We start from the raw sequence: 14,528 nt of genomic DNA on the forward strand, positions 1-14,528 counted from the left end.
CTGCACATGACCACAGAATCATCCAGCACACTTCAGCGCAGTGGTGAGATGATGGAATACAGAGAATTTAGTGCATGAGTGAGCCTTTTTCTAGCTATTGCCCAGTTGACAAATTTTAACACATTTTGAGTTTGTCATGCGGAAATGAAAGATTCACTTTGTCTAAAATCTGTTATTCGAGTCTCTATTGAAGTTATGATGCCTGAGACAACCTGAATGCACTGAGTGACACTCCAGGAAATGGAGGTTTTCTTCAACAATTTCACAATTGTGCTAGAACCCAGACTGTCAAATGTAATAAGTCCATTTCTTTACACAAGCCAGGCAGGCTCCTGGTTTTGAGGACCATTGACAGACTGTCCTCCTTAGGCCCTTCACTACTTGCGCATTCCCCCCCCCCCCGGTGTTTACCTTAGCAGATGGAATGGTACGGAGGAGGCACTAATGGAGCAAAACTCAGCCAGAGTTGTCCCTTTGGCAGACCGAATTGGGGCAACTGGCCCAGCCCTTCTGCTTTGGAGAACCCTTTGCTTTGGCATCACAGTATGAGAGATCGTACTTTGTATGGAGAACCATTCCATCTGGTGTCTGAAGCACCATCAGGATAGTAGATCACACATGTCTTCCTTGGCTTCTCCTTTCACTCAGTTCTAGCCATTCATCTCTCTGCCCCTTGCCTTCTGCTTTCCTCTAGCCCATCTGCCCACCCATAAACACACACCATCTAGACCAGGGGTCTCCAAACTTTTTGGCCCGAGGGCCGCATGAAATATCTGGCGCAGTACAGATGGCTGGGAAAAAATTTAAATAAATAAGAGATGGAACTTAGATAAATGAATGAGTGGGCTTTCACTCAGCCTCTCTGGCCCTCAGAGCACCCTCCAGATGTAATCAGAGCACAGCTCTGGTCATGTTCAGTTGAGTGGGCCAGAGGCTTTCAGGGGACAAGAGGCTGGCCGCGGGCTGGATAGAGGCTCACTGAGGACCTCATCTGGCCCCTGGGCCAGGGTTTGGAGACCCCTGCTCTAGAGCACATAAATATAGAGGTGGGGGAAAGAGACCTCAGAGTTCCTCAGAGATGCCCATTTCTCACCTAAAGAAGAAATGCAACCTTCTCATCCTCAAAAGCTTGCTGTGTCAGGAGAAGGTTTTTTGAGGTCTACATATCAGTAGCACATGGATCAAGAAAGGCATCAGGAGAGATAACGGGAGAATCAAGCACAGACACTGGAGCAAAATGGAGCCCCCATCTACTTCTTCCCAAACTTGAAAAACTGCATCTTGATCACTAAGAACATTTTGGAACCCGGCCTGTAAACACTATCACAAATAAGGGGGAAAAGTGTGGAAATGCAGACAAAATGCATTTCAGGAGTGCCCAATTCCAGTAATAGCGCCATAATCTTGTTAGCCAATGAGAACGGTTTTCAAGTCTTCCCAGTTGTTGTACTAACTTAAAGGTACTTTTTCTTAGAAATACTGTAATAAAAGTTACATTAGTGATTTTTTATCCTTAGCTTATAGAATCCCCTGGGGGCTGGGGCTAAGAATAGGCCCTCAGTTTGGCTGTACTTGTCGTAAGAGGCGACTAAACAGCCACCGGGTAGATGGGACTCGTCAGCCTAGGAAGGCAGCTCATCTAAGAGAAGGAAACTCTGACCTCAAACCTCCACTGCCTTGTGGCTACATCCAGTTCTGGAAAAGGCTTCAGGAGTCAACCTCGAGGCAAAATCAGGAGCCGGAGTCCCTTAGGCAGTTCATGGCTGAACACAGTCACGTTCTGGCAACTCCTGCGACGCCGCTGGAACCAACCGTATTGGCTTCTGCCTTTCCATTGGACCATTCCAGCGACGTGGAGAGGGGGGATTTGCTGCATGGGTAACAGCCTATCCTCCATACCTTCTTTACCCAGGCTTCGCGCACTGGAGAGGACACTCCAACTTCGCCATACGGCGTCGGCACAACACGGGAAGCAGCAGTTTACCGGTTATAAGTCTTTGCTCGATTGGCGTAGAGCATGACGCCAGGGGCTGCTTCCGACGGTGGGAGAGATCATTGCATCTCATTGGGCAGCTACCGCCCGCCTTAAGCTGGGCAGTCCCCAGCCAGTAAGGTGTTGCCTCGCCACGGTCCGTTAACCTCATGGGGTGCGTGGGGTTTAGGGTGAAAACCGACAAGCGGATCGACAACTCTGCACCATGCAACAGAAAACAGAAAACTACTGCCCTAAAGCTGGGCACCTGGAACGTTAGGACGATGACACCTGGCTTCTCTGATGACCTGCAAGAAATAGACGACGCGCGCAAAACAGCTGTCATCGACATGGAGCTGAGCAGACTGCAGATGGACATCGTCGCCCTTCAAGAGACTAGGCTGCCAGATTCCGGATCTGTCAAGGAGAGAAATTTCTCATTTTTCTGGCAGGGAAAACCACCAAACGAAACCAGGGAACATGGCGTTGGCTTTGCGGTCAGAAATACCCTGCTGAAATTCATCATCCCACCTACTGTGGGAAGTGAAAGAATTTTGTCCCTGCAGCTCCAGTCATCAGCAGGACCTATCACTCTCATCAGTGCTTATGCACCGACTCTGTCGTCTCCAGCAGAAGCCAAAGACAAATTCTATGATGACCTGGCCACCACTGTCAAGAAAATCCCTGTAAAAGAGCCATTGTTCATCCTCGGCGATTTCAATGCTAGAGTTGGTGCTGATAACAGTTCATGGCCCACTTGCTTAGGTCAGTTTGGCACTGGGAGGATGAACGAAAATGGCCAACGCCTGCTAGAGTTTTGCTGTCATCACGGTCTCTGTGTCAGCAACACGTTCTTCAACACAAAGCCCCAACATAGAGTCTCTTGGAGACATCCAAGATCAAAGCACTGGCACCAGCTCGACCTGATCCTCACCAGACGCTCCAGCCTTCCCAGCATCAAGATCACACGCAGTTATCATGGTGCTGCCTGCGACACTGACCACTCCCTGGTGTGCAGCAGAGTGAAACTGCAAACAAAGCGACTGTATCACACGAAAAAGGAAGGAAGACCTCGCATTGATACCAGCAAGACCCGGGATCAGAGAAAAGTGGAGGAATTTGCACAAGCGCTTGAGGAATCTCTTCCAGGCCTGGCCGACGCAAACGCATCCAACAGATGGGAACATTTCAAGAATACCGTTTACAACACCGCCTTGTCCATATTCGGCAAGAAGACCAACAAGGCGGCAGACTGGTTTGAAGCCCACTCTGAGGAGTTGACACCAGTCATTGAGGAAAAGAGGAGAGCTCAAGCAGCATACAAGGCCTGTCCCAGTGAGCGCAACCTGCAGGTCCTCCGAACTGCTCGCAGCAAAGTCCAACAGACTGCCAGGAGATGTGCTAACGACTACTGGCTCCAGCTCTGTTCCGAGATACAGATAGCAGCTGACACGGGCAACATCAAGGGGATGTATGATGGTATCAAGCAGGCCCTAGGTCCAACACAGAAGAAAATTGCCCCTCTGAAGTCTGCCACAGGCGAGGTCATCCAGGATCGGGCGCAGCAGATGGAACGCTGGGTGCAGCACTACTCTGAGCTATATTCCAGAGAAAATGTAGTCACCAAAGAAGCACTGAACAACATTGAGTGCCTGCCTGTGCTGGAAGAGCTTGACAGTGAACCAACCCTAGAAGAACTTCACGTGGCCCTGGACTCCCTTGCCTTTGGCAAGGCACCTGGAAAAGACAGCATCCCTGCTGAAGTCCTAAAATGCTGCAAAGAGATCATCGTCACTGAGCTGCATGAAATCCTCTGTCTCTGCTGGAGAGAAGGTGGAGTACCTCAAGACATGAGGGATGCAAACATCATCACGCTGTACAAGAACAAAGGTGACAGGGGTGACTGCAACAACTACCGCGGCATCTCTCTCCTTAGCGTTGTAGGAAAGCTGTTTGCCCGAGTTGTACTAAAGAGGCTCCAGGTACTTGCAGAGAGCGTCTATCCAGAATCGCAGTGTGGATTCCGAGCCAACAGGTCCACCACTGATATGGTATTCTCCCTTAGACAACTGCAGGAGAAATGCAGGGAACAACGACAGCCACTCTTTATAGCCTTCATAGATCTCACAAAGGCTTTCGACCTGGTCAGCAGAGACGGCCTCTTCAAGATTCTCCCCAAGATTGGATGTCCACCCAGGCTCCTCAGCATCATCAGATCTTTCCACAAGGACATGAAGGGCACTGTTGTCTTCGATGGCTCCACATCAGACCCTTTTGACATCCGAAGCGGAGTGAAGCAGGGCTGTGTTCTTGCACCAACCTTGTTTGGGATTTTCTTCGCTGTCCTGCTGAAGCAGGCCTTTGGAACTGCAACAGAAGGCATCTATCTCCGGACCAGATCAGACGGAAAGCTCTTCAACCTCTCCAGACTGAGAGCAAAATCCAAAGTCCAGCTGAAATGTCTGCGTGACTTCCTCTTTGCCGACGATGCAGCTGTCACTACCCACTCTGCCAAAGATCTCCAGCAGCTCATGGATCGTTTTAGCAAGGCCTGCCAAGATTTTGGACTGACAATCAGCCTGAAGAAAACACAGGTCATGGTTCAGGATGTGGACTCACCTCCCTGCATTACAATCTCTGAGCATGAACTGGAGGTTGTCCATGACTTTGTGTACCTTGGCTCAACGATCTCCGACACTCATTCTCTCGATACCGAGCTAAACAAGCGCATCGGTAAAGCAGCTACCACGTTTTCCAGACTCACAAAGAGAGTCTGGTCCAACAAGAAGCTGATGGAACATACCAAGATCCAGGTCTACAGAGCTTGCGTCCTGAGTACACTTCTGTACTGCAGTGAGTCATGGACTCTTCGCTCACAACAGGAGAGGAAACTGAACGCATTCCACATGCGCTGCCTCCGACGCATCCTCGGCATCACCTGGCAGGACAAAGTTCCAAACAACACAGTCCTGGAACGTGCTGGAATCCCTAGCATGTATTCACTGCTGAAACAGAGACGCCTGCGTTGGCTTGGTCATGTCGTGAGAATGGATGATGGCCGGATCCCAAAGGATCTCCTCTATGGAGAACTCGTGCAAGGAAAGCGCCCTACAGGTAGACCACAGCTGCGATACAAGGACATCTGCAAGAGGGATCTGAAGGCCTTAGGGATGGACCTCAACAAGTGGGAAACCCTGGCCTCTGAGCGGCCCGCTTGGAGGCAGGCTGTGCAGCATGGCCTTTCCCAGTTTGAAGAGACACTTTGCCAACAGTCTGAGGCTAAGAGGCAAAGAAGGAAGGCCCATAGCCAGGGAGACAGACCAGGGACAGACTGCACTTGCTCCCGGTGTGGAAGGGATTGTCACTCCCGGATTGGCCTTTTCAGCCACACTAGACGCTGTGCCAGAACCACCTTTCAGAGCGCGATACCATAGTCTTTCGAGACTGAAGGTTGCCAATGGTAGCTTATAGAGTAGATATCTCATGTAACTATGAGACTGACACTGACATCAGGGAATTAGGAAAAATTCCCATTGAAAGACTAGCCTTAGGACTTCCTTCATTATTCTATTATACAAATGTCACCAAAGTATTGTGGAATTCAGCCTGAGGGAAGTAGCAGTTGTGCCATACCAGCCACTTAGGAGTCAGCACCATAAAACACAATTTGATGAGCAAGCAGGAAAAAGACTGGATAAAAAGAGTTAACAGGTAGCAGCTAGCACTGAATCCATGATGACTTTTGCAGGAGTCATTGGTTTTGAAGGGATCAAGATGGATAACATGATAGGTTTTCTGGAACAAAGGAGGTTGAATTGACTAGCATACTCAGTACTCTACCAAGTGGAACTCAGCCAGACAAGGGTCTTGCTGTTATTATCAAGCACAGTGGTTTCCAAACTTTTTAATACCAGGACCCACGTTTCTAAATGGCACTCTTAGCAGAACCCACCTAGCTTTATGAGACTAAGGGTGTAATCCTAACCCCTTATGTCACTGCTTTCCAGCACTGACGTAAGGGCAATGCAGCTCTGAGGGAAGGGAACAAACATTCCCTCACTTTGAGGAGGCCTCCGTGAGTGACACCCAACTGCAGGATGCAGCACACGTCCCACTGGCACCGCTACGCCAGTGCTGGAAAGCACTGACATAAGGGGTTAGGACTGCATCCTAAGGGCCCAATCCTGTTCTTTGCATGCCGGCTTACTGGTGGTGCGCACTGTCGCAAACAAGCTGTAAGGCACCTTGGCGAGTATTACTGCAGGCCCAACACTGGAGCAAGCCCAGCATGAGCCTGCGCTGGGCCAGCTCCAGCACTGGACCCATGTTTCACCGCCTAGCAGCTTGCTCAAATTGCCAGGTGGCAGAAAGGTGAGTGGGGGGAGGGGAGGTGGGGAGGAAGCATGGCAGGGGAGGGAGCAGGGCAGGAGGGGGAGGGACTGGTGCTCAGTTCCACCAGATCCTGAACCCTGTGTTGGGCCACGTGGCCTGACAGGGAGCTTCTCGATTCTACGCCGGCTCCAGAGTCATTGCAGAATCGAGTAGCCCCATTGTAGGGCTACTTCCCTTACCCAGGAAGGGGACGAAAGCCACCACAGGCTGCCTGGGGCACGCAGAATATCATGGCAGCCATTTTTTGTGGTGCGGCAGTCCCGTGCACAGGGCAGCTCAGGATTGGGATAGTGACAATATTATTATTATTATTATTAAACTTTACCAGCCACTCAAGCCTGGTTGGGGGAGGGTTGAGGGGAGCTCAATGGGTTGAGGGTTGAGGGGAGCTACAATGGGTTGGGGGAGCTGCCTTTGGAAGCGTTTGTTGAGCCATTCTCGGGGCCTTGTGCTCCCCTTCGCCTAACCTTTGATAAGAGCCAAGGCACGTTCGCCAACTAGCAAGCAAATGCACACTTGTGGCACAGTTTCACTTTCCATAGGCCTCAATATATTTTCCTTGTCAGCTATCAGCTTACCACCAAAAATAGGGTTGCGACCCACTGGTGGGTCCTGACCACAGTTTGAGAACCACTGATCTGGCAGATATCTGGCACAGAGTGCACACTCTGTCTCCTGAAGCAAGTACATTGAAATTTGATGATGGTCAAAAATTGTCACTTTAATGACAATTTTTAACAGTAAAAAAAAAAAAACATAAAAAGAATAGTAACAGTAAAATAAAATTAATAGGGAAAGTAGCAAAAAACTCCAAAACATCAGGATACTGCCTGTAAAAGGTGCAGGTACAGGAAAGCATGTGAGAACCAGACTTAGGCTCTATGTTTGCAAAAGAATACAAGAACGCAAGAAATAATTATTGGTAGTGTTTGGTCTGCAGTTTTTTTTCTGGGCACTCCACTCTGGTCCTGTAAGAAACATGATGCCTGCTTCCTGATACAAAGGAAGACAGGGCTACATGCTGCACTTTCAACAGCCCTGTACACGGGAAAAATTTTTAACAGGTGCAGCATGTCACACAAAAATAAGGAAAGCTGCATTTGCTGAAATTCCCTCTTCTACACCACTATTTATTAATAATGATATTTAGATACTTTTCTCATAGACTCAAGGCAGAATACAGGCAAGCTGAACATAAACTCCACTTTCCAAAGGGATTTTTACAAGTATTATTCCATGAGACCATCTCACAGAACCTCCATTTCTCCAGGTGTTTCCCTTCATGGTACAGTTGTCATCCTGGCTGTCAGCTCTTGCACTTTCCAAGCTCTTGCAGGCAACTGCAATCAAGCTTCAGACCAGCTTCTCAAGGATGGTATACTTTATATTTTCATTTTTACCAGCTAACTCCACACACTCCACTCCTCCACACAGACATGCCAGCTACCTCGTGGTCTCCCATCCAACCAATTGATCCTGCTTAGCTTTTTCAGGCAAGGTGACAGTTTAACCTCCAGACCACACCTCCTAGACCAGGGGTGTCAAAAGTAAGGGCCGCAGGCTGAAAGCAGCCCCTGAAAGCAATTTATCTGCTCCCCCCCATTATAATTGGTCTTACTCCTATTTTGAAAATATGAACAAGTTGCAGTTTCTGTCATAATGAGTTTCTGTGTGAGAACAAAGTGCTTATTTCTGGCCATCATCTGCTTAGTGATGTCACTTTCTGCTTCATGATGTCACTTCTGGCCCCCAGCAGGCACCATGAATGCTAATTTTGGCCTTCTGTAACAAATGAGTTTGTCATCACTATCCTAGACTATTCATGTCTAGGTGCTAGTTGTGTTAGCCTGTTGCGACAGACACTTGAAGGCTACCAGCTTATTTCAGCAGAAACATTCATAGACCATTTGCTATATATACGAGTATATTTACCCAGTGAGGATTTCCCTTCATGCTTCTGATGAGCTGGACTTACTTCATGAAAGCTTATGCTGAAATAAATCACTTAGGCTGCAATCCTATATCCACTTTTGTGGGAGTAAGTCCCACTGAAATCAATGGGGCTTACCTCTGAGCAGACATTCATAGGATTGTGCCAGTCTTCTTTAAGGTAGAACAAAATGTTGTTTTACAACCTGCCCAGTACCTGCCCAATTAATTATTCTGCAGACAGATCTGAAAAAGGGCTACAATTTGGAAATGATTAGCAGGTACTAATTGTGGAGAACATGATTGCAGATGGACTGGGCCTTCCCTACAGGGCTCAACAGGCTTATCTACAGATTACTCTAGCAGGGTTGCACTGTAATTCATGATGAAATTTATGCACTGGAGGGTATTCATTCTGTCATATAGTGGGTCATCAACTAACTTTAATGAATGAATGATTTCAGTAAGGAAAGAATCCTCGACTATACATCTGCTTAACCTTGTTTGTTTCTTGACTGTGTGTTTCAAAAATGTGCAAAGGGAAAAGCTTAGAGAACAGACTCCTCAAGTTCCTCCTTATTATACACTTAGGTCTATATAACATTGTAAATGCTTTGCAATATGCTTTATGGTGTTGGGCATGTTTTAGTATATCTCAGTTTACAGATGAAGCAGAGGACTAGAGTTATTCAAAGTGTAATGGGATTAGGATGGAATGCTGGATTTCTCTATCCCAAACCACAGTTCCAGAAGTTGTTTCTGGAAGTTGATAGTTGATAGTTTCTGGAAGTTGAACGGAAGCTGGAGTTGGTTGGCTCCATAGTGTGATAATTCCACAGCAGAGAGACAAGTGAGTCAAACTGAAATGTAGCAAAAACTTTTAATGTCTACATTGTCCTAATACACAAAAGGAATAAAGAATGACATGCAAAATAGAAAAACCTGTTTTGACTTTCAGTCCAGTCCTAGCCTTCCCTCTACTGAAGCAGCAATGCCAAACTGGCTACCATTGCATCCTACTTGGGGGGGGGGCAGTCACAGAGGTCTGGGTGAGGAAACATTTGTTCCCTGACCAAGGGGTAAGCTTCCACGGTGCAGAGGGGTCTGCTTTGGTACAAACGCTAGCAAAACTGCTGGTGCAAATCCATGTGGACCTGTGCTATAAGAACAGATCTGGGAAGGGGGTTATGATTCGGCAGACAACGCTGCCACTGAGTCCATTCCCTTCCTGGAGCCTATCCACCCTCCCCCTGCCACGCCCATTCTGCACTCACCCACCCATTCTCCCACCTGCCTGTCCTGCCTACCCTTATTGATGGACCTGTGACAATCCACTGGTGTGCGATAAGTGGCTCCTGTAGCACACAACTTCATGTACCGTTCGAGTGCTTTTTATGGTTATCATAAGGCAGTCTGGAAAGAAAGCTGAAGAAAGATCTTTATAAGAGGGCAAACTGGTGCTTAATTATTCCCCACCCATACTTAAAATAAAAAGGTATTTCTAATACTGTACATTATTAAATATATTATTATTGTGGATATAGTCATTTATTAAAAAAAAATAGCCACTGTCTGGATGAACTTGCAACCTGTTCAATGTCCCAGCTTTTTCATAGCATTTCCAGATATTAAATGTTGACTCCAACCCGGCAGATGCCACATACACACACACACATTATTTCCTGTTCTTCCCAGGAAGGATATCCGTAATCCAGTAGAGAAACAGAGAAGAGATTGCTTTGGCATGATCTGCAAAGGAGAAAATGATTTCTTCATGAAATATCAATAAGACAGTTTTCAGTTAAAAAAAAAAAATCCCTTGGGATTAAACTAAAAATCACAAACAAACATCTGTTTCCATTTTGTTACTGAATATGATGGGCAGGAAAAATACCTACCCACCCCCAGGAGCCATGAACAATGAACAACAAAAAATGTCAAGGCTTTAGAACCTCAGAATAAACAACTGCTGCTATGAAATAACCTACTTCTATCACAGATGATTTTAGATTTGCAACATGAAGAAGAAAAGGTGGTTAATGAAATAAGTGGCACTTTTTATTTATTTATAAGATTTGTATCTTGCCTTTCTCCTATGATCCAAGGCACCGTACAACTAAACAGACAATAGCATAAAGATAATAAAACAGAGGTGACAAAAACAATTATCAAAAACATCATCAAGATAAAAAAAATGGGGGAAGGAGAGATAAACATATAAAACATAATCAGAGAAGACCTACTGCAACAAATGCATCTTCAGCGTCCTCCAAAATGGGAAAGACAGCAGCAGACCTCTCTGTTCATTTTTCACCTTTTATTTCAGTCCTCAGTTCTGATGCTCCTTTTCTCATCACATTGATCATGTACCATCTTGTTACTTTTATCTCCACAAGCTACCTTTTCATCTCTGTATTGGATATAAACTTCTTTTTGCTTTCAACACTCTCCTCATCTGCCTTCTCTTTCTTTACTTTCTGCTCAGTCTAATCATCTGGTTCGCTGTCCTGTTTCCTTGACACTGTCTCGGTTTCTGTCATTTGCTCTGGCCTCTCCTCATTCTTGGCCTCTTAAATATCAATTTTTCCTATCAGTCAGTTTTGATTGTAAGCAGAGAAAAGGATTTTAAAAATTTATTGTACAGTCCCAACGAATTCTAGGAATTCCATAAATAAAATGTGATTCAGAGTGTACTTCTTTTCTGTGTTTTTTTTAAACGCACGGTGCTTTTCATAAGTGCATGTCCAAGCTGCTTGCTAGAGAGTTGGGGTGCAGGGACAGACCAGACACTTCATAAGAAAAGGGCTGCTGGAATAAGGCCAAAGGCCCATCTAGTCCAGCATCTGGTATGTATCCCAGTGATCCTCTAGCTGCCTCTGGGAAGCCCACAAGCAGGACAGAAAGGATTATCTCGATCCCCTACAACTGGTATTCAGAGGCATACTGCTGCTGGATCTGGAGGTAGTGCGTAGCCATCTTGACTAGTAGCCACTAAAGCCCAAACTTTACTCCATGGGAAAATACATCCATGTGTTTTGACGTGGAATTTGCAACCCCATGTTTACTGAAATCCAGAGCTTGCTTCACAGTATAAACTGCGCCAGTCACTCTTCCCAGGCTGCCAGTCATCCCTCAGCAGAATAATAGGAAGAACTTCCTAGAGACACTGAAGGATTGATTGCTAAAACATACACACAGGCTTTAAAACAATTAGGGACACTTAAAATATTTAAGTGTGAAACTTGCCGTACTTGCAGTGTCAAGAATCGGGAGCTTTAAACAATAGTTCAGCCATAGTTTCCTAGCCATCAAATACTAATTTGCTTTGAATGCTCAGCATTTTCTATAACACTCACCAGTGTTGTATAATTATACTTTAAGCCACCTCCTGTTTAATTTCCTTTTCAATGAATACCATTTTGTTTTCATAGTTGCAATGCATGTGGGGAATCCAGATTGTGCATGGCAGGTGAAAGGTAGCTATAGAATCTAGTGACTTGCAAAATTCAAAGCTATATGGAGGAGAAAATATTAGAGGACAGTTCCGCATATTTTTTTAAACCTGTCAAAAGACACTTCTAGCTCTTTAGGGGGTGATAATTTCCTAGGCAACAAGCCAGACAACTATTTTTGACTTCATAGTTGCGAACAAAAATGAAAATGTTAACAGGCAGATTTAACAGAAGTGGCAAAACCCAGGGGCCAGGAGGAGGAGTTCATAGCCTAGAGAAGGAATGACTTCTTCCAAACCCCTGCCCACATCCCTAAGATTTGAAACATAATTTGAAACGTTTCAGCTGTCACTCAATATATGTGGCTCAGTCTTTACATCTCTTCTGCTCAGCTCGCCAAAAGGTCACATGGGAAATCCTTTTCTCCACAGCTGCCTCATATTTCCTGTTTTCCAGATGTTTTGGAATACATGAAGCACCTGCCAGAAGGGACTCCTTTCTGTTCTGTTCATTACCCCCAAGTCCCAGACAATCTGCTTTGTTTTATGAGAATATGAATGGAAGCAGCTGGTCAAAGCATGATTTGTTTTTAAACAAAACCAAAACAAAACACAAAAACCTCAATAACGAAAAGGACATTTTATTTTCCCTTTGAAAGCAGGCCATTTTCCAGCAAGGTATTTTCACTACAAAAGATATCAATCTATTTTAGTTTTTGGAATAGCAACCAAGGGAAGTCCAAATTATTTAGGCAAGCCCTTCAGGTGGAATCAGATGCAGTCATTGTAGTGACACTTTCTAGCCTTTCTATTTCTGGTGGTTCTAGACATCAGTTCTCTGCCTTACCAGCTCTAGTGAATAATCTCCATAAGTGTACAACTGGTTCCCAATCTTCAAGCTGGGATCTGGGGAGGTGGCTCTCTCAATTGTTTCCTGCTGATCAGCAGCAAAGTAACTGGTAAGCTTTTTCTCTTTGGAGCTGGTGAGCATTTTCTCTCCGAAGTTGCTGAGAGCAGAAAGTACAATTCTTTCCTAATTCCAGCAGCACAGTAAATCACATAAAGTATCTACTGTACGAGGCGCAGGGCCTTTTCAGTGGTGACACTGCGCCCAGTTCTGGTCGACACACCTCAAAAAGAATATTGTGGAAATGGAAAAGTTGCAAAAAAGAGCAACTAAAATGATTACTGGGCTGGGGCACCTCCCTTATGAGGAAAGGTTACAGAATTTGAGGCTCTTCAGTTTAGTAAAAAGGCGCCTGAGGGGGGACATGATTGAGACATACAAAATTATGCAGGGGATGAATAGAGTGGATAGAGAGATGCTCTTCTCCTCTCACCTAACACCAGAACCAGGGGACATCTGCTAAAATTGAGTGTTAGGAGAGTTAGAACAGACAAAAGAAAATATTTCTTTACTCGGCGTGTGGTTGGTCTGTGGAACTCCTTGCCACAGCATGTGGTGATGGCATCTGGCCTAGAGACCTTAAAGAGGGGATTGAACAAATTTCTGGAGGAAAAGTCCATCACAGGTTACAAGCCATGATGTGTATGTGCAACCTCCTGATTTTAGAACTGGGTTACCTCAGAATGCCAGATGCAGGGGAGAGCACCAGGATGCAGGTTTTGTCTTGCTGTCTTTTGTGCTCCCTGAAGCATTTGGTGGGCTACTGTGAGATACAGGAAGCTGGACTAGATGAGTCTATGGCCTGATCCAATGGGGCTGTTCTTGTATTTTTATGACATTAGACCACTAGATTTCCCTCCACAAAAAGACTATACAGGTCCTCACTTTGTATACATTTAAGACACTAGCTTTTTTAGAAATGTCTTAGTATTAAGAACATAAGAACAGCCCCATTGGGTCTGGCCAAAGGCCCATCTAGTCCAGCTTCCTGTATCTCACAGTGGCCCACCAAATGCTTCAGGGAGCACAAAAGACAGCAAGACACAACCTGCATCCTTGTGCCCTCCCCTGCATCTGGCATTCTGAGGTAGTCTACTTCTAAAATCAGGAGTTTGCACATACCTATCATGACTTGTAACCTGTGATGGATTTTTCCTCCAGAAATTTGTTCAATCCCCTTTAAAGGCCCATCTAGTCCAGCTTCCTGTATCTCACAGTGGCCCACCAAATGCTTCAGGGAGCACAAAAGACAGCAAGACACAACCTGCATCCTTGTGCCCTCCCCTGCATCTGGCATTCTGAGGTAGTCTACTTCTAAAATCAGGAGTTTGCACATACCTATCATGACTTGTAACCTGTGATGGATTTTTCCTCCAGAAATTTGTTCAATCCCCTTTAAAGCCTCTAGGCCCAATGCCATCACTACTTCCTGTGGCAAGGAGTTCCACAGACACACTGGATAAAGAAATATTTTCTTTTGTCTGTTCTAACTCTCCCAACTCTCAATTTTAGTGGATGTCCCCCTGGTTCTGGTGTTATGTGAGAGGAAAAAGAGTGTCTCTCCATCCATCTCTTGCATAGTTTTGTATATCTCAATTGTTTGGGCCTGTGCTTTAAAGCTACTGAATTGAATCTTACAACTTTCCTATCAATGTCTCTGTTTAAAAATATGTCTTTTAAAATATGTAGTATTTACTGATCTTTATTTTTAGGCACTTTGGGTACATTTGAAGAGATGCAATATATATTTTAAAAAATGAACTCAGATCAAGTTGGGATTCAAGTATTATTTTTTAGATCATCCAAAGCCTTGTGCGTTCCTAGTGATTCCTGCCCCCCTTCAACAGGAAACCTTTATGCTACATTACACCTTCCTT

General features: G+C 45.5%; 1 protein-coding gene across 1 annotated transcript in view; it reads right to left on the reverse strand.

Moving 5' to 3' along the window:
• Nucleotides 1-9,192: 9,192 nt before the first annotated feature.
• The window catches only part of ERICH1 (glutamate rich 1), an 87,008-nt gene continuing 81,672 nt past the window's right edge, over nt 9,193-14,528 (reverse strand). The window contains exon 6 of the mRNA XM_066640382.1: nt 9,193-10,042. Coding sequence (XP_066496479.1) covers nt 9,969-10,042 — 74 coding nt within the window. The 3' untranslated portion in view covers nt 9,193-9,968. The remainder of the gene's footprint in view (nt 10,043-14,528) is intronic.

This window comes from Tiliqua scincoides, chromosome 1 (genome assembly GCF_035046505.1).
Source record: "Tiliqua scincoides isolate rTilSci1 chromosome 1, rTilSci1.hap2, whole genome shotgun sequence".
Lineage (NCBI taxonomy): Eukaryota > Metazoa > Chordata > Lepidosauria > Squamata > Scincidae > Tiliqua > Tiliqua scincoides.